The 20,638-nt window shown below is 56.0% G+C and overlaps 1 protein-coding gene across 17 annotated transcripts in view; it reads right to left on the reverse strand.

Annotated features, from left to right (window-relative positions):
• NCOR2 (nuclear receptor corepressor 2) overlaps positions 1-20,638 on the reverse strand; it is a 250,101-nt gene that overhangs the window by 117,595 nt on the left and 111,868 nt on the right. For all 17 annotated transcript variants that reach the window (XM_073021213.1, XM_073021215.1, XM_037995295.2 and 14 more), the window contains 2 exons: positions 16,760-16,816; positions 9,490-9,542 (listed from right to left, as the gene is read on the reverse strand). In XM_073021213.1, coding sequence (XP_072877314.1) covers positions 9,490-9,542; positions 16,760-16,816 — 110 coding nt within the window. The remainder of the gene's footprint in view (positions 1-9,489; positions 9,543-16,759; positions 16,817-20,638) is intronic.

Genomic DNA, 20,638 nt, shown 5'->3' on the forward strand with positions numbered 1-20,638 from the left:
CCTCGAAAGCTCCAAAGCTGCTGACTGGGAGCTACGCTCTGCCCAGCCCCCAGGACCCTAGCCCCACTGGAAACCAGAAAAGGAGAGAACCCCAGGCTCTGACGGACAAGTGAAGCCTCACGGGGCTCAAGGGCCTGGAATCCACCTCAGCCCCTGGGTCATTCCGGTGGTGCCTTGGCCAGGGCCTCCCCACCTTCCATCAGTCTCATGGTGGAACACCTCAGAAGCCCTCAGTTTCCTCATCTGAAATCTGTGGCATCACAGCCTCGTCTTCTGTTATTCAACAAGGGCTTGCTGAGCATCTACTATGTGCCAGGCACTGTTCCAGGTGCTGGGGACACACCAGGGAGCAAGACACAGCTGTGGGCTCTCACAGAGGTGACACGGACAATGAGCAAGATGACCAAGATAATCCTGGATTTGGGAACTTAAGTAGAGCAGTGGGCTAGTCAGTGCTTGGGGGGCAGGGTGTGAGGGGCTATTTTAGATTCCCTGGTGCAGAAAGGTCTCCCAGAGAGGATGGCCTTGAGCTGGGATCTACATCATCAGAAGGACCCGGCTCTGGGAAGATCCAGAAGGAAGGGAACTCCGGCTGGAGGGCACCGCAGGAGACAGGAACAAACTCTGTGTAGTGGAAGCACAGACAGAGGAAGGTCCTGTGGCTGGACAGTGCTGGGGAGGGACAGAGAGGACGGAGGAGGGGCTGTGAGCAAGACTGGCAGGGCCAGTCCTGCAGGGTCCTGTGAGTTTCGACATGGCAAAGGGTTTGGTCTTTTATGCAAAAGACAGCTGTGAAGGAGTAGAAGCAGTGAGGGCCCAGGGCCACTGAGCACAGCAGCATCCAGATCTTGGCAAAGACCATCCTCCAATCCCAGAAACTGTGCTGCCCGGGACATGGCTGAGTCCAGCGCTCGGCCAGGAAGTATGCAAGAAGAGCCCACAGTGACTTTAGTCAAGAATTGCCAAAAACAAAAGAAAACAAAAGTTAAAAGGACACAGAACCCAGCCTGAAGGTTTCCGGCTGCCAGAGCGGGAACAATGTGAGTGACAACAGAAATAGCCCTGGGACCAGATTAGCGTCCCAGGAATAAAACAAATCCCCACGACTCTGTGTGATTATAAACAAATGACTCAATACATCAATGCATGGAGGAGAAGGGACAGATCTTTCTTCTAGAGTTCCAATGAATAAATGTCCAAGAAATGAGGGAAACAGAAAATCGTCATTAGAATGCAGTAATAACCCAACTGCCGCTGGCAAGATCCGGGGATGCATGCTAAATTGGTTAGCAAAATTTTAAGGAGCAACAGGAAATTTGCACAGTCTCAAAGAATCTCCCCTCAAGTATGAATGAATCATGGTGGTGGTTCCACAAATCTTTATATTCCCACCTCCAGGAGGCGGAGCTTAACTCCCCTCCCCTGGAAAGTGGGTGGGACTTGGTGACTCCCTAGCAAAGAACAGAGCAAAGAAGGGATAACTCTAAGGCGACAGGGGAGACCTAGGGCAGAGCCCCCATCACATCGGCATCACGCAGCCCTTGACCTTTCCTGGTCTTCCCCAAACCCACCATCCCAGTCTTACCAGGAGGAAACACCTGCCAAAGAAAGCCCTGACCACTGCTCTTCAAAAGTGTTGGGGCTGTGAAAAACAAGGCAAGGCTGAGAAGCTGTCACGGGCTGGAGACTAAGGAGACACGTGCACAAATATCACGTGAGAACCTGAATCAGATCCTGGACCAGAAAACAGACGTTGGCGGGGAGACGGGTGGAAATGCAAAGACAGCTGGTAGTTTAGTGGAGGGTCATGTGCCGCTATTTCTTTCCTAGTATTTTGTTTCGTTTTATTTTGATTTTTGTTTTTAGACACAGGGTCTTGCTCTGTCTCCCAGGCGGGAGTGCAGTGGCTTGATCATGGCTCACTGCATCCTTGGAGTCCTGGGCTCACGCAATCCTCCTACCTCAGCCTTCTGAGTAGCTGGAACTACAGGTACGTGCCACCATACTTGGCTAATTTATTTTTTGGTAGAGACGAGGTCTTGCTTTGTTGCCCAGCTGGTCTCCAACTCCCAGCCTCAAGTGATCCTCCCACCTTGGCCTCCCAAAGTGCTGGGATGACAGGCGTGGGCCACCATAGCGGGCCCCAGTTGTGGTGTTTCTCTGCTGTTCTATAAGCTGTCCACCTGAGGGGTGCCAGGTGAAGCGTGCGTGGGAACTCTCGAGAGTGTATTTGCAACTCTTCTGTTGTACAGCGTCCAATCTAGTTACTTCAAAACAAATAGTCCCGCCTTCCCACAAAAGAAGAGGGACAGAATCCACTTTGAAACACCGTGGTGAAGACCATACAATATTGACTTTGGGGTCTGCAGGCGGTACACTGCCTAGTACAGGTGGGAATGTCACCCCCAACCACTCCCCCAAAAAACCCTGATATGTGTAAGTCCTAAGCCCCAGCACCTCAAAACATGACCTCATTTGGAAACAGGGTCTTTAGAGTGAGAAGCAGGTTAGAATGAGGTCACTGGGGTGGGCCCTAATCCAATGACTTATGAAAAGGGGAAATTTGGACACAGAGACAGACACGCACGGAGGGGAGATGACGCGAACAGACACGGGAAGAACGCCACGCGAATATAAAAGACAGGAGTGACGCATCTCCTAGCCAAGGAACGCCAAGGAGGCCAGCGGCAGCCAGGAGCTGGAACCGGCAAGGAAGGAGCCTCCCCTGGAGCCTTCCAGAGAGCGTGGCCCTGTAGCACCTTGATTTCCAAGTGCTGGCCTCCAGTACTGTGACAGAAAAGTTCCTGCCATTTTCAGCAGCCCCATTCATGGCCAAGTATTAAGGCAGCGCTGAGAAGCCAGTCTGGCATGTGATCTTCCATAAACCGTGGGGCCGTCACTGCAGCTGGAAAATGACTCGGTGAGCATGAGGCCTCGGAGTGGCGGTGATGTGCACGCAGCTGTCTGTTCACCACCGATGGGCAGCAGCTGAGGGTGTGAATCCTCCCTGGTTACGGACACTGCCTGCCACCCAGAGACATCCACGTACCACGCAAGAGGACACATGTCAAGTCCACAAACACATGTCAAGTCCGCAGGTCACAAATCGCACAGTGCACAGGCCAGAGACAGCCTCCGAGGGTGTCGTGTTGGGCCGTGGTGCTTTATTTTTATTTTTATTTTTTATTTTTTTGAGATGGAGTCTCTTGCTCTGTCACCCAGGCTGGAGTCCAGTGGCGCAATCTCGGCTCACTGCAACCTCCGCCTCCCGGGTTCAAGTGATTCTCCTGCCTCAGCCTCCCGAGTAGCTGGGACTATAGGCGCGTGCCACCACGCCAGGCTAATTTTTGCCTTTTTAGTAGAGACGGGGTTTCACTATGTTGGCCAGGCTGGTCTCGAACTCCTGACCTCGTGATCTGCCTGCCTCAGCCTCCCAAAGGGCTGGGATTACAGGCATGAGCCACCACGCCTGGCCGGTGCTTTCTAAAATCCTCAATTCATTGCCAGCACTGAAAACCAGAGGCTGTTACACAAAAAGCCAAACCTAAAGCTTCTCTTGAAAACATCAGGCCATCGGGCCACACCCCTTCATGGCCACAGGCTGGGAAACTGAGGCTTGGCTGCCCCTTTCAAAGGTCACCAAGCTCCCAGTTCCTCAGCCCTACCACTCCCTATTGCCTCACACCAGCCCTCCTCACTCAGACGTTCCTTCACACTCCTGGAGGCAGCAACCGGGTTTGCAGTCCCCTAGAACCCCAGTGTATGATGCCCACGTGTTCAACACTCCTCTGTCAAACTTTTTTTAAGTGTTTATTTTGTTCCAAGCAGTGTTTAGGCAATGAAGATGCAAATACTGTACTGCAGACAAATCTTTTCTGCTGAGTTTCTGTCCGGCAAACGTAAAGACCACAGTCTCTAGGAGGGCTCTGGAGGCACGGGCCAAGCAGCATGTGATGAGTTTGCTGGTAGAGGCATTCATGGGGTGCAAAGAAGTCAGGGTTTAAAAACACACACCCTATAAGGAAACCTAGTCTTGTCATCTGCCAGGGCACTGGGAAGGAGAAGCAGGATGTAGGAGGGTGGGATAAGGAGGCAGGAATTATGAGGGTGTTCCACGGCAGTCCGGTCGGACCCTGGCTGGGACTGGTCCTGGGGCTTATGGGGTACTGGAAAAGGAAAGCTTGGGGCAAACAGGGGAGGCTTCCTAGAGGAAGGGAGGTTTGAGCTGAGGCCTGGGAGAAGCAGAGGAATGGGGTGGGAAGAAGAAAATGAGCAGAGCCCTGGGTTCCAGGGAGGGAGGCAGCGATAGTGAATCTGGAGGGGGCAGAAGGGGTGCTCAGGGAGAGCCTGACCCCAGCTGCAGAGGAGAGGAGGAGGGAGAGGAAGAGGGAAAGGAAGAGGAAGGCAGCCGTGCAGGGCCCGGATACCTTGGGAAGAGACTGTGGGTTGGGGTGATGGTCTGAACCTCCTGATCACTGAGTGCCAACCAAAAGCTGTGACAGTGCCAAGCAATGTGACGTGACTTGCCTAAGGTCACCCAGCTAGGGAGGGGCAGTGTCTGGAGTAGAGACCCAGGAGAGGAAGCTGGGAGGATGTGCAGTTAGGACTGGTCTAGGAATTTGTCTGTGTGACCCTGGGGGAGTCATCTGATGTCTCTGAGCGAGACCACAGAGACCTGCTAAGAGTAACCTGGGTCCTGACTGGTCCCCCTTTCTACCTGCACAGCCCCGGGTCTGACAGTTCCCATCAGCCGACCCCCAAATGAGGCAGCAGGAGGGAAGAAATCAGCCTGTGAAAAAAGAAAAACGAGCGACAGAAGAAAGCAGCAGGCTTCCAGGCCTGAGGGGACCGGCGAACCAGGGCAACCCCCGGGCAAGCAGAGGCAGAACGCGCCTGGGTGCTGGCTGCCGCCCACCCCCGGGGCCCCACGCCCTTTCACCACATCGCACGAGGGCTCCACAGACGCCCTGGGAATTCCCGCAGGGTCCTGCCCAGGATGGGGCCCATCCCTCGGTGGCGACCCCATCTCCTGTTCCTCTGGGGCTGCCCCGGCCCCGCGCCGGTGGTCTGAGCTCTCCCTCCTGCAGCAAGGGACACCAACAGCGCCCGAAGCAGGTGGCGGTGGGAGGGCAGCGGAGGCGGCTACGGGTGACTCCAACGCGTCCGAAATCGTCTGTGCAGCAGGAAGTCAAGCGTGAAATTAACTTTCACTCTGCGGCCCCAGCATGCAGACACAGAGAAATTAAAGTGACGGGGCAAGGTCTCAGGGGAGGGAACGACCTCCCACCTTGAAGCAATGACAGCAGCAGCGGCGAGGAGGCCGGAAGCGTGGGGGAGGCTGCTCCGGGGGAAGCTGGGCATCCCACCTGACCCCGGCTGGATCATCTCATTGTCCCATGGCGGCAGTCACTTATCACAGTGTATTTATTCTTAACAGCCTCCCCTACTAGAATGTCAGGCCTCATTCACTGCTATGTCCTGGAGGCCCAGAACAGTGCCTGGCGTATAGCAGATGCTCAGTAAACATTGGTTGAATGAATGAATGAATGAATGAATGAATGAATGAATGGAGGCTGGGTCTCTGTAGATAAAAGAAAGAAGAACCAAAAACCCAGTATGTGCTCTACACGCTGAGCACTGACCTCAGTGAGCACGTATGAAACTGAGCCCTAGGGCAAGTGACTTCCCACAGGGACACACAGCTAGTCAGCCAGGCAGGACGTGCTGCGGTCCCACTTGAGGCCCCTGTGTTCAGCCACGTGGTGGGACGGGGCCTGCACAGGGCCTCCCTTCCCATGTCTGCACTAGACATAAGACAGTTGCTGCAGTCTAGCAGGAGCAGAGTCACAAAACATCAGAGCCTGCAAGGAGTGCAGGGTGCAGAGGCTGCCGAGGGCAGCTTCCTGGGCACCGCAGATTTCCTGAACATTATGCTCTCTCAGCTTGCATACCTCTCAGTGACAGGGTGCTCACTACCTACCTCAGCAGCTCCTGCAGGGGCCTTCCCATGGTACTCTCACCCCTACCCCTAGGTCCTTTCTCCCTGCGGCCACCAAAGCAAATTTTTAAAACAAAAATCTGATCACATTGCTTCCTGGGATAAACTTCATCACTGAATTCCCTTCCAACAGATAATAAAGCCGGAACTCCTTACCAGCCCTCCGTGACCTGGCCTGTGCCCTCCTCTCCCTCGCCTACCTCCTCGGGCCATGCCAGCCTTCTCTGTGACTCCTGCCAGCTCAAGGAGGCCTTTGCACCTCCTGTTCTACCCGTCTGGGACACTCCCCAGAGGTCCACACAGTAGGCTGCTGCTCAGCCTCCAAGGGTCCCCTCAACTGTCACTGCCTGCCCTGACCTCCCTGGCTAATATCACCCCCTCATTTTCTCTCCCATCACCCCACTTACCAGAGTAATAGAATTTAAAAAAAATGAATGGACTGCACAATGAAAGTTAATCATAACCGCACTGAAATCTAAAATATAGAAGGGATGATAATTTTAGTAGAAAATATCCAAGAAACTAAAATTCTAAAGACAAATCAGTTCCAATAATTTACACACAAAGGTTGTTCTAACAGAAATCGACTACTTACAGTGTAGGAAATCTTAATTATTCATCTATTTGTTTTATATTATATTATATATATATTTTTTTGAGACAGAGTCTTGCTCTGTTGCCCAGGCTAGAATGCAGAGGCATGATCTTGGCTCACTGCAACCTCCACCTTCCAGGTTCAAGCAATTCTCCTGCCTCAGCCTCCCAAGTAGCTGGGACTACAGGCGCACGCCACCACAGCAGGCTAATTTTTGTATTTTTGGTAGAGATGGGGTTTCACCATGTCAGCCAGGGTGGTCTCGAACTCCTGACCTCAAGTTATCTGCCCGCCTCGGCCTTCCAAAGTGCGGGGATTACAGGCATGAGCCACCGCACCCAGCACATCTATTTGTTTTAATTATAAACATGTTTGTTTGTGATTTAGATTTGCAACAAATTCAGTGAGGTGGCTACCTATTTAGTCAAAATGTACTTTAATAGACCACAGCCATTCTCTGACAAAGATTATGGGATGTCAAATACAGCACTGGCTTTAATATGTTTACAGTTTATTCTACTTAGGCAAAGATGAAGCAATATCTATTTGCTGGTGTTATCTATATGAGTATCTTGCTCCTCTTTTGTTTAGATTCTACAGCTGTCTTTATTACCTGAAATCATCCATATTATTCAGCTTAAAATATCGCTCACTTTAAGTGAAAAAACCTATGTAAAATTGTCAGTATAATAATATGGCTATCAAAAAATATTATGTTAAGAAAAAATCATAACTAGGTATATGAAGGCATAAAGAGCTTAAGATAGTTATGTGAGCATAGTACAGTTATGTGAGCATAGTACTTTAGATTTGCTGGTATTTTCTTTTTCTTTTCTTTTTTTTTTAAGAAACAGGGTTTTGCTCTGTTGCCCAGGCTGGAGTACAATGGTGCAATCACGGCTCACTGCAGCCTTGAACTCCTGGGCTCAGGCGATCCTCCCACCTCAGCCTCCTGAGTATCTGGGACCACAGGCACGTGCCACCACACCCAGCTAATTTCTTTTCAATTTTGCTATATTTGGCCAGGCTGGTCTCGAACTCCTGGCCCCAGGCAATCCTCCCACCTCAGCCTCCCAAAGCGCTGGGATTATAGGCATGAGCCACTGCACCCAGCTGGATTAGCTGACATTCTCTTGTTTTGTTTACTTAACTCATTCTGGTTCTGTCTCCACTGCCAGACAAATCTTGATGAGGGGTGAGGCCTTTGTTTTATCCAAGGCTGAGTGGCCAAGGCCTAGAAGAGGACCTGACACACAGCAGGCTCTCAGTAAGATGGGATGAATGAATGAGAGAATGCCCCAAACAGCCCGGACTCAGTTGAGAACACCCCACCCTCATCCCCTAACCCACCTGTGATGAGTTCCTAAGAACGTCCCCCTTGCTTTCAGCACCCCTCCATCTGTGGCTCCCCACCCCAGACAGGGGCCCCAGAACAAGGGAAGTCCCAGGAAGCTGCAGAAGGGACAGGGGTAGCCCGGGCAATGAACGAGCCCGCCAGGCCAATGAGGAGCCCAGGCTGCATCTGACATGGGCATTCCGTACCAGCCCAGGACCCCTGGTGCAGGACACATGCCCCTTCCTGACACTCCGCAGCCCCTGTTGGCCACTAGCTGAGGATGACCCCCCACTAGCCACGCTGGTGAAGTATCTTTGTCAGGTGCTCCTGAATCCCAGAAGGCCAAGGGCCTCAACTAGCAAGGAGAGATTTTCTAGGCTGCTGCAACAATGATGCTGCAAGAGGGTGGCCAAGTTGATCACCTGAGGTTGGACCAGTCCTGCAACTCTGGAAACTACAATAGCAACGATCTCCCTGTCAACTAGTCCAGCACCAGCAGATGCATGAAAACACTAGGAGGTTTGCATGCTTTCAGGAGCGGGGAGCTCACCACCGCATATACACTCTGTAGTTCCATCCCAGGAACGCTTGAACAATCGGACCAGGCTGAACTACCCACTGAATCAGCTAAATGCCTCCCTTTGCAGCCACACTCAAATGCATGTACCCTCTAACCATGACGAACCTCGAACATTCAACAGCTATGATCCCGAAGAGTCTCGCCTCCAACCTGCCAGCACATGTTCCTCAAGGGGCAAGATCTGCAGCCCCTTTTACCTTTTGGGTTCCTGGGCATGAACATGAGATAACATGCCCTCCTCAGCCCAGCAATCTATGCTCCTGTTAATGCATCCCAAGGAAAACCCAGCCTCCTTCCAGCTGCCACACCTTCAACGCCTTGTACCTCGCTTGAAGATACAATGCTACCAGCCTCCAGCACTGCCCCACCCAGTGGCATGTGGCACTTAATTGACATTTTCTTCTCTCCCAGCCTCGGTCTGGGAAAAGGCCCCCATCATTAGAATACATCACATTGGCCACCTCCAAAGCCTTGGGGCCTGGATGAGTGCTCTGATCTGCCCCATAGTGGGCTGTGCCAGAGGGGCCTCGCTGTGCAGACGCCAGGTGACTCCCAAACATGCTTATGCCAGAGCCCAAAACACTAGGCCCCGCCTGCACTGAGGCCACTCCCCATCTCCCTGAGCCGGCTGCCCTCTGCCCGCAACAGCTCCCTCCTGCTCGAACAGGATGCAGATGTACACAGACTGGGACCTCTGACCTCCATCTCTCCAGACCCACCTGTACACCGGCAGCTCCCTCGCCCACCCTCCCAAACCCAGGCCTGTCTCCCGAAACCTCAGGGGGACACTCTCTCTGCTCCCCATCCCCACCCCAGGTGTCACCTAGGACTGTCTCCTGTCCCCTCCGGGAGCACCTGGCCCTGGCCGGGAGCCCCTGATGGGAACAGAGAGCCCACGTCCCACATCCCATGCAGGCCGCTGAGAGCCTGCTCGCCCACCCTGCCCCCGTGTGTCTGCACAGCTACCCACAAGCACTCACATTTTGATGTTCTCATGATACTGCCGGGTGTCGGAGGGCTGGTTGTACAATGGCTGCAAAGGGAGAGAGAGAAGCACGTCAGAGCCCGGCTGGCCACCGGCCACTGCAGAGCCCACCGGCAGGAGCCCCAGTCCTGGCACAGAGGAGCTGTCCTCTGGGTGAGGGCTCAGCCATGGGCAGGCATGAAACGGAACACAGGGACCCAGCACACAGCCCCAGCCAGGAACAGGCTGAAACTGGTTCCTCCGGGACAGCTGTGGGTACGGTGACTGCCCCCACCAAGGTCGTCATAGCTGCTCTGCGGGGCATTCAGCAGTGCTGGCCTGAAAGGGGCCACAGCCCAGAGCACACCAGGACGAACCCACACACACCCCAGAGGTTGGCCCTGGCCACCGAACATGGAAAGCCGCTTGGTTTCCCAGCTCACCATGGAAATGTGCGTCCCAACGCTGCAAGATACCACTCCACCCCCACTGACGAGCAAAGGCAAAAACGTTGAATAATGCCAAGTGTTGGTGAGGTCTGGGGTGACAGGAAGGCTGGCACATAGCTGGTGGAAGCATGGTGTATGGGCGCACGTCCCCCAGAGAGACAGTAGCCACTGCCTGGTGACGAACACTGACGCCCCCGCCTCCGACCCCCGTGCTCCTGCAGATGCCTACTGTGCTCTGCCAGGAGACGGGTGCTAGGACGTTGCTACAGCACTGCTCGCAGCGGCCCATGAGAAGCAAGCTAGCTGTCCGCCACCAGAAGAGCAGCTAAGGAGATCAGGGATCAGCTACACCACGAATCCCACACGGCAGTGAGAAAGGGAGGCAGGGCCCACAGGTAGCAAGCACAGAGCTTCAAAGAGTGCACGAGGAGACGCAGAAAGCACTGCAGGCGTCTGTGATGGGGGCAGGGACCCAGACAGCTGCCACATGTCCCCTCCCAGATGGAAGAACCTTGCTTAGCAACCAAGGCACAGCCTGGGTTCAAGTCCAGGTTCTGATGCTTTCTAGCTGGGTCTCCATCCGTGCCTCCGTTTCTCCTCATCTACAAAATGGGGTTAAACTCATAGGGTTTTGCGAAGATCAAATGAGACAGTGCATGCTAAGCTCTGAGGCTGGCACCTGCAGGCTGAAGTGCCCAGAGGTGCCGGTCGCATTGCCGCCATCAGGGAGCAGTGTCTGTGTTAACGGCACCCACCTTTCACGCCTCCCTGTAACCACCCATGACCTTGCTGTGGCCAGTGGAACCACTGCACCCTCGGCAAAAGCAGAGGCTTGACGACGACAGTTCACATTCTGCTGTTTCTGTCAAGAGAACGAGCCTAGCCTGGCCTGCAGGAAGCGGGCAGAGAGGCAAAGAGCAGAGTGGTGCCACCCAGCCTGGGCTGAGCTACAGCACTGGCCCACCGACTCCCTCGCTGGCCACGGAGGTACAAGAGCTGAGTCCGCACCAGCAGAAATGCTCAGCTGCCTTCCAGACTGGTAAGAAACAGTAAACAGTTGCTGCTTCAAGCCTCTAAATGTGGGCTGCTTTGTGCCCCAGCAGAAGCCATGTAACTGCACTGCATAACCAATACACTCACCCCCACTGTACAGACAGGAAAACTGAGTCCTTAAGAGCTTACAACATTTGCCCACAGCTGGTAAGAGATGAGCCTGAATGACAGCCCATCTCTCAGCTCCAGCACTGGAGGAAGGAGTATGCTCTCCTCTCTGCCTGAGCCTCTGTGTATGTGTGTGTGTGTCTTTCTGTCTGTCTCCCTCTCTTCCTATCCCTCTCCCTCACCTACACACACAGCAGGAGCCTCCCAGGGTGGCCATGGGTGACTATGGTGGGAAGATCAGGTACAGAGTATGAGTGATCAGGTGGAACGGGGTAAGGATGGAGACGTGGAGTCCTGCAGCCTCGGGGCAGGGCTGCAGCAACAGAAGGGACACACAAGTCTCTTCCCTGGGGATAGAGCTGAACACACCTCCTGATGACGCCAGCAGAGGGGGCCACCCAGATCCCCGCCCACCCATCCCCAGAGAAGGGCCTGTGCGGCTCTGCAGAGCCTCACAGAGGGTCTTGGCTGGTGACAATGTCGCCTTTCTCCCTATAGCCCCAGATCCCCTGCTAGGGAATTCACCACTGGACTCGGGCAATTCCAGGGTCCTGCTCAGCTACTCTCCTGGGGACAGAGATGTCATCCTGCAGCTGACATGAGCCATTTCTCCCCATGCTGGGTCAGGCTCCCCTCCCAAGGTTCTCAACCCTGAACAGAGGGCAGTTTCCCCACCCTGACCCTGGAGGTTTGAACAAGACGAAGAAGTGAGTAGAGGAACAAGAGAGTCCATGGTCAGACTCACTGCAGAACTTTCCAGTGGAAAGAAGGGGTGCGGTGCAGCATCCCTGCAGAGGGTGCGACTCCTTGTCTCAGGAATGGCAAGGGGCCCTATCAAGATGCCCACGCTGTAACCCAGGGCAACACGTTGGCTCCTTTATGTTCCCCACATGCCAGTCAAATGCAGGCCAGGTGCACGGGGACATCACTTAAAGGTTCAGGTTTTGGAAACAGGCCCCAGTTTAAATGGTGGCTCCTCCCTCACTAGCTGTGAGCTTGGACAAGTGCCCTCAACACTCCGGCCTCAGTTTCCTCATCTGGAACATGGGTGTAGAACAAAGAGGACCTACTTCATGGAAATTTTGGATAGCCCAGAAAATTTCAGACTTGGTGAAATTTAGTGTTTGTCTTGTTTTGGTTTTAAAGATAGCAAACAGCCGAAGGGGGCCAGAAGGGGACTGGAAGCCCACCGCACACGACCCTGGGAGGGAGTGGTGGGCAGAGGGGACAGTGCTTCTGCGGCACAGGGCAGGAGCAGAAACACAGGACAGGCTCCCGGGGGCAGCAGGAGCCCGGTCGGCCTCCAACCCACTGAAGCCACAGGGGAGGGAGGCCACTTCCACTTGGTGGCCGCCTCCTATGCCCCGTAGATAGGGACACAGCCCCTGCTTCTCAAAGCGGCCATCGTTGAGTGGCCCGCAAGGCAAAGGCCCCGAAGGACTGAGGATACTGTGGGTGCTGCCGCCTCTAAACAGGGGCTGCCCCCTGGGAGGCACTCACCAGTCACTCCCCGAGGCCACTGAACCCCGGGAGCCCAGGGGAGGCTCTGGGCCCAGAGCTGCTCGAATGCTGTGTGTCGCCATGGCAACAGGCTGAGGCCAGCCATCTTGGAAAGCCCAGAAGAGGGTTGGGGGAGGGAGGGACAGTGACATGTCCTGGCAGACGCATTGCTGAGGGGACACAGGGCCTGAGGGGACTCCCCAGCACCCCCCTCACCCTCTGCAGAGGGGGCTGCACAAAGGCCTGGCGGCTCCCCAGCCCAGGCTAGGCGGGGTCCCCACGTGGGGCCATGAGACACCTCCACAGCCACAGGCCGGGGGCATGGCTGGCCCCTGTCCCTCACCCCCAGGCCTTATCCTCCTGGGAGAAATGACCCCTGGGGGACACATGCCAGGGAGGACATCAAGGCCTAGATGAGTGTGGAGCCTGGGGTGGCACCCAGGAGGCCCCAGGGTCTAGCTCTCTCTTGCTCAGCCTCCGTCTCCTCTAAAATCAGAGGCGCAGCCACTCAGAGGGCAGAAAGAGGGCAAAGGGGAGCAGGTGCCAGACGCAGGGCCTAGGCAAAGATGAGGCACAGCGGTGACTAAGAAAGCCAGCAGGGGCCAGGGAGGAGGCGGCCCCCCTTGGGCTTTGACCCAGCCAGCAGGGCCACCAGGAAGAGCCACAGTCCCAGGCGGCCTGAGCTGGCAATAAATGAAGCGTCAGCCCCAGCCCTCAACCCGCTGGTGACACCAGCTTCTTAAAATAACGCCTTGGAACAGGAAGGAAGCAATGACTCAAAGCGGCAGAGAGGTCGGGGCTGCCGGGCGCGCCCTCCACCACTGCGCCTGCTCCCAGCCTGGCCCGGGCCCCACAGCCGGGCAGGAGGGGCCGTGCCCCACCATTTCAGAGCCCCAGACCCATGGTTAGCACCTCTGGTGCTATTTTCATCCTTTCCAATGCAAATTCCTCCAGGGGGGCCACAGGGATCCGTCCCTGCCGAGGGGAGGGGCGTTGGAACTGCAGCTTCTGATGGAAGACACCCTGGGAACTGGACTCTGTGACCACAGCCCCTGGGTCCTCAGGCTGTCCCTGGTCCGGGCTTCTGACACCTAGGTGGTAGACAGGCCCCTGCAGAGGGTGTACCACGGAGCTGCCTCTGCTTGGAGGATGCCTGTGGCCACTCGGGCCTGGCAGATCTGTGCAGAACTGGCCAGCCGCTCCCCCCGGGGCTCAGCACACCTCCCCACCTCATCTCTTGCTGTGTGGCCCGGCGCAAGGCACTCCCCTCGCTGAGCCTCATCCAGAAAATGGGATGGCAACAGCTCTGCGAGGCGCCCTCCCTTTCCCCACTGACTGGCACCAAGCCAGGGGCCTTCAAGAGTCCAGACATTAGGCCTTGGCCTCCTGTGCCATCAGCCCTTTGGAAGCCTCTGCTCTGAGATCCCCAAGCGGGAGACAACCCCATCCCCTTGTCTCCAAAGAACCAGAGAAGACTCACTGTGGGGCCCCTGGTTCCAAAGCTTCTGACACCAGCAGCTGCCCACCCCCATCCGCCCACAGACTCCCACGGACAGGGGCTTCCTCACCTATGTTCCTCAGGCCCTAAGACACGGGGGCCTCCAGGCCCTTTCCCCTAGGAAGCCCCCAGGGACCAATCAGGAAAGAGGAGCGGGAGGACCTGGAAGTCTGGAAATGGTTGGGAACTTCATCCAACCCTGCCATCCCCATTTGGCAAAAAAGGAGAAACCGAGGCAAGAGGCAGCTTACTGGTGGGGATGTAAAATGGTACGGCCACTTTGGAAAACAGTTGGGCAGTTCCTCAAGGGGCTAAACATAGGGTTAACAGAGGATCTAGCAATTCCACGCCTAGGTACACACCCAGGAGAAATGAAGACGTACGTTCACATGGAAACGGCACACTAATGTTCACAGCAACTTTATTCACAATACCCCAAATATGCAAACAATCTCATGTCCACCAACTGATGAGTGGGTAAATAACACGTGACCTGCCCCTACAGTGAAAACATGATTCAGCCACAAAAAGGAATGAAGGACCAACCCACGCTCAACACGGATGAACCTCGAAAACATGATGCTGAGGGAGAGAAACCAGACACAAAGGACCACATATTGCAAGATTCCATTTATAGGAAATGTCCAGAATAGGCAAATCCATAGAGACAGAAGGGTTTCTTTTTGAGATGATGGAATGTTCTAAAATTGACCGTGGTGACAGTTGCACACATCTGTGAATACACTAAAACCCACTGAATTGTATGCTTTAAATGGGTGAATGGCATGCGTGCGAACTGTACTTCAATAAAGCTGTTTACAAAACAGAAAAACAAGCAAGCAGCAGCTGCTGCTCAAAACTTGCCCAGAAATCACTTCCACGGTGAGAAGCATGACCCCAGGCCAGAGCTCGTCACCAGGTCTCCCAGGCCCAAGGATGTACCTGGAGGGGGCAGAGCCCTGAAGGGATGGGGGAGCCCGGCGAGGTTTCTGAGTCCAGCCAGGTGGGTGGCTGGGCCCTGCTTCTGAGCTGGAGGAGCCCTTGCCATCTCCTCCCTGCTTCTGCCTTCTGAGCGGGCCTGGGAGCCTGGGGCTTGCAGTTCCTGAGTGACCTCAACAGACGGACCCCAGGCTTCGGGGAGCTCTCACTGTGCAAAACTAAGCAGTCTGCAGAAACTTCACGCGGAGCAGCTCATCACCAAATTGTTCACAACTACTGAGCGCTTCGTAGGGGCCAGGAGCTGCACTAGGTGAGCCTTTAATGGGCATCACTGCCTTTAACCCTGGGAAGACCCTGGAAGGAGGCCCCAGAGTGTCTGCCTGTCCAAGATGAGAGAGCACTGTGGTACTGGGAGGTCAGCCCCTTTCCTAAGGCCACTTGGCAAACACGAAGTGGAGTTGAGTTTAGATGGAAGCTCTGAAGGTGTCAGACTTGTTTCGTTTATGAGGCAGGGTCTCACTCTACTGCCCAGGCTAGAGTGCAGTGGTGTGATTATAGCTCACTGTAGCCTTGAACTCCTGGGCTCAAGCCATCCTCCTGCCTCAGCCTCCCAAGTAGCTGGGACGACAGGCGTGCATCACCACACCTGGTGAATTTTTTAATTTTTTGCAGAGACAAGATCTTGCTATTTTGCCCAGGCTGATCTCAAATTCCTGGCTTCATGCAATCCTCCTGCCTTGGCCTCCCATGGTGCTGGGATTACAGGTGTGAGCCACTGCACATGGCCGAAAGCGTAAGACTTTACCTGCACCCTGAGCGCACTCACACGCACACCCTAGCCCACCACGCACACAGACTCTCCCTCGTCTGGCACACATGTGGGTAGCAGTATGCCTTCAGTGCCCACCACGGCCATCCATGCTGACCAGCTCAGTGCGCACACATGGCTGTGGGGCTGACCAGCTCAGTGCGCACACATGGCTGTGGGGCAGGCAGGGGCTGTGGCCCCTAGGGCTTCTGCATCCACCCATCCTCAGCCCAGGGACTCCAGGAGGCTTGGGGCTTGCTTTCCAGCTCTGCTGCTGACATGGCATCTTTCCACAGCAAAAGGACACTAGTGACAGCCATCATCACCATCATCACCATCATCATCATCATCATCATCATAGCTAATGCCGAACACTTACTGTCTGCAAGGCAGGCGCCACACCTGATGTTGGACAAACATTAACACAGCTGCTCCTCACTGTAACCCAGTGGAATAGGTGCTGTTAGGATTCCCATTTTACAGATGAGGAAGCTGAAGCACGGAGAGGGTAACAAACCCGCTCAAGGTCACACCACCATGAAGCAGCGCACCTGGGAGTGGACCGAGATCGCGTGACCCAGAGAACCGGCTCTCCGCGCTCAGCTGGAGCAAACGCGCTGGTCTACAGGTGTGTGACTCTCCTCACAGCCCGAGTGGCCGGGCTTCACGGTGTGCACAGGAGTGCGCAGGTGGCCCCACAGGCGCTTGCTACCAAGACTCCCCACCCCCACTCAGCCCAGCCAGGCCCGCCCACCCGCTATCTGCCATCCTCTCATCAGGAAGGTGGGTTTCCTGCCTCCTCCGCGGACGCCGCCTGGGCAGCGCTTGGCAATAGATGACTTCCTCCTCCACCGCACCGTCCCGCCTCCCTGCCCACTTCTCCAGCCACCCCCGCCCTCCCCGGAGCCCCCAACCCTGTACCCCAGCTCACCAGCTCCACCTGGGGCCCCAGGCCTTCCAGAATCCGATGTGCAGCCTCGGCCTTCTTCTGCAGGGTGATGGCGAAGAGGAGGAATTTTTTAAAAAAACAAAAAAACACAGATTATAAATAGAGGCTTCCCGGACCAGCGGGCACCTGCCCAGCCCAGTCCAGCATGCTGATCCTCAGTATGGGGGAGGGAGGCCTGGGGCCCTCTCCAAGCCCTCCCCTGGCTGGAAAAAAACACAGAGGGGCCTCAATACCCCCACAGCGGCCCCAGCAAGCCCGCCAAGTTTCGATTTTAGCAAATGCGCCAGGTCCACTGAAGCCTGTTCCCCGGCAGGCGCGCAGGCCTCGCTCCCCCAGGGCCCAGCGATGTGGGCACCACTCCCCGCCAGCCCAGCCGACACTGCCAGCCCTGAGATGCCTTCCCTCGCCCTGGAAGCTGGTTGGGTTGTCTACAATTACCTCAGAGCTAGTGCAGCCAGCGAGGGAAGGAGGAGGAGGAGGAGGAGGAGGAGGGAGGGTGAGATAGAGGCGCTCAGAGATACCCTTTCTAGGATTCTTGTGTTTCACAATCATGTGATTATTTCTGGGCTGCCCTGGGGCCTCCCCGCCTCCTCCCCACTCACAAGTGGGGACTTATTAGGAAAACAGGAACATGTGGTGCAGGGCTCGGTGGCCGCTCCGTCAATAGGCTGGACCTCCGGGCCCCCACCCCAGCCCTCGGCGTGAAGGCAGACGTTGTGCCTCGGCCAGGCCCGCCAGCCCCCAGCCTGGGACCACCAGGGTCTGCTCAGAGGAGGCCTGGAGGATGGCCCAGGCCAGCCAGGTACAGGGAGGTGGGGGGTGGAGGGGCTCCTGAAGGTGGCTTCCTGGGGCTTGTGACGGAGGGCAGGGGCAGAATTTGGGTGGGTTTGGGCGCCCCCTACACAAGGCTAAACTGCGTGTGCACTTGCAAATGGGTGTTCACGAGCTGGCACGTGGGCGAGCCCCTGCTGTGACTCAGCTGCACTGGGGCAGCCACCCAGTATTTGGCAATGACTAGGCGGACAGGCCCCAGAAGTCACCATCACCATACTGAAACTGTCCCCAGTGACCCCAAACCCAGATTGGCCAAAAGTAGGTGACCCCGAGTCCTGGGAAATGTGGCTGCGAACAAAAACTCGACGCAGCCTTTGCCAAGATCTCCTCGCAGGGCGGAGGGGCCCAGGCTCCCCAGCTGCAGCAAAGAGGGGAGGGCGTGGCGGGTCAGCATCATTCCCACTCCCCAGCCCTCGGAGAAAGACAGCGGGTATGTAGGTGGGCTCAAGCCGGAACCTAGAGCTGCCTCTGCGTAGAGCCCAGGGCCCGGCCCACCAAGAGCAGAGCTATGCTCTCGGCCACCTTCACACTGAGCCGAAACCCCGAGACCTGCAGCCTCAAGGTGCGGCCGGGGGCTGGAACAGCAGGGGAGAACTATTACAGCAGTGATCAGTTCCCCAAGCACTTGCCATAAGCCGACCGTCGGGCACACGCTGTGTTCTTAACATTTCAATCACGCATAAGCACCACGGGAGGCACACGCAGGAGTAGCCCCATTTCACAGACGGTGAAACTGAGGCACAGAAACAAAACGCAGGGAAGAAGCCCTTCTTACGGCCTCCGGGATCCACGGACAGAGGAAGCCAAGGGCCAGGTCCCACGCAGGGCCACCCCTCGGCTTGGGACTAGTATTTCCAGTGGATGGGGGGAGACATCACCCTGAGAGTCACTGTCCCAGCCACACCCTCGAAGCAGGAAAGAGTCTGCCCTGGGGTACTGAGGATGGAGAACCCCTGAGCCAGGCCCAGGGAAGGACTGGGTATGGGGTGGCATGGGGGCAGGGCAGCTTCCAAACGCTGGGACTGGTGGAGAGACAGGGAATGAATGAGACCTGGCGCCTGCCTGGAATAAACCCAAACAACAGCTGTTGGTTAAGAGCAGTGACAGCAGATTAGTATGCTCAGGTGGAGAAAGGTATGTATGAAAGTGTCTTGACTCAGCCTCCCCTCCCCAGAGAGGCCTTCCCTGACCCCCCGCAGCAGGGTGGCCCACCTCCCTCGACCACTGTTTTCCCCACCTGGCTGTCTTCACAGCACATGCGGTCAGGGGTAAGGGTCTGCAGCCCACTGTTTATCCTACTGGCCATGTCCCCCTGATGAGGACTCTATGAGGAGCAAGGCACCTGCTCTGTTCTCTGCTGCACCCACAGTGCCTGGAACAGCGTCTGGCTCAGAGTGGATGCTCAGGAATGGTCTAAATACCTGGAAATGGGGTCGGCTGGCTCCCTTACTCAGGCTGGCTCCCTTACTCAGGCTGTCTCTGGGGCAAAGCATTATTGTACCCACAGGCTCTCTGGTCCCAGCCCAGAACCCTGTCCTCTTTCCACGTTGCTGCAGCTGGCCCAGTGCCTCCCTGCCTCTCCACCAGGACCAGAAGAGGCCAGCGCCAGCCACTGAGCTGCTATTGTCCAGCAGGGCTCAGCACAGGACTGAGGGCAGCAGGCACTTTCTCCAGGGCCATGGGGGAAGCAGTCCACATCCCAGACATGCCTGGCCTTTCCAAGGACACAGAGGCCTCTCTGCCTCCTCCACAGAGGTGGCCGAGACGGCAGGCCCTGTCTCCCTGCTCTCCAAGCCACAACCAGGATTGCCAAGCCTCCCAGTAACCTGTTTCTGGGTGCAAGGGCTGCCCCATTTTACAGATGGGGAAACTGAGGCTCAGAGAGGACACTTGGATAGGAGGTCACCAATCCACACAGTTCTAGGCAAAATCCCAAACCCTTCCCACCTGAACCTCTCCCACCTAGAACATTCCCCAACCCCAATATTCCCATGGCTTATATCTGTACCTCTCCTTGGCCCCCTTGGGGGCCACCTCCCAACACTGGCTCCCTGGCTGCCCTTGGTCCTGGCAAACAGCAACTGCTCCAACAGGAGCTCCTGTCCTCATCTTCCCCATGCAGGCACAAAGCCCAGCTTGCAGGGGATACCAGGACACACTTGGTAGAGCTGAACCAACTCCACCCAAGGGTGGCAAAACTCAGGGACTGCTCCGGCCCAGAGGAGGGCTTCATGCTGGGCTGACACCTGCCAGTGGGAGGCTGGAATTCAGGGGACTCAGCCCCACCCTGGGTGAGAAGGGAAAGAGGCCTTTCTCAATCCCACTGAAACCCGACTGCCCCCACGCATGTCCTCCCATGTTCCTGGCCTTGCGGGAGCCGAGTTCTCTGCTCTGATGGTGGCAGGTGGGATTGATGCTGCAGGGGAGGTGGCCAAGCCTGAGAGAAGCCACTGCCCAAGCTCACCTGGCTCAGAGAGGAGAGGAGAACCTAGGGACTCAAGCCAGTGAGGGGCCCTGTTCACCATGGTGTCCACCCACTGTAGGGGCTTTCACCAGGCAACTGGGGATCACTCAAGCAATGGCACTCCTGCAGGGACTCTGGGTCTGTGTGGCCAGACCTCCCATGCCCAAAACGCCTAGGAGCTGCGCTGGGGCACACAAGTCCTTAGTCACCTATGCAGACAGGTGCACGGGAGCACCAGACCCACATGACCAAGTGCACATGCCGAGATCTAGGAATGCGCAAAGACATACACACACGTCCACGCACGTCAAGGCGGACACACAAACTCACACACGTGCACCCAAGTGAACACATGATGTAACCACACCCGCCCCACACACGCCATCTCACGCACATCCATCTGTACACACATGCACACAGCCTAATGCGTACCCGTGTGAACACATGAGTATGCATACAGGTGCACAGATACACAAATACCTACATACACGCCTCACACGTGCCAATTCATGGATGCATATGTTCACACATGTGCACACCGCACCCATAGTTACACATGCACA

Source organism: Chlorocebus sabaeus, chromosome 11 (genome assembly GCF_047675955.1).
Source record: "Chlorocebus sabaeus isolate Y175 chromosome 11, mChlSab1.0.hap1, whole genome shotgun sequence".
In the NCBI taxonomy this organism is placed as follows: domain Eukaryota; kingdom Metazoa; phylum Chordata; class Mammalia; order Primates; family Cercopithecidae; genus Chlorocebus; species Chlorocebus sabaeus.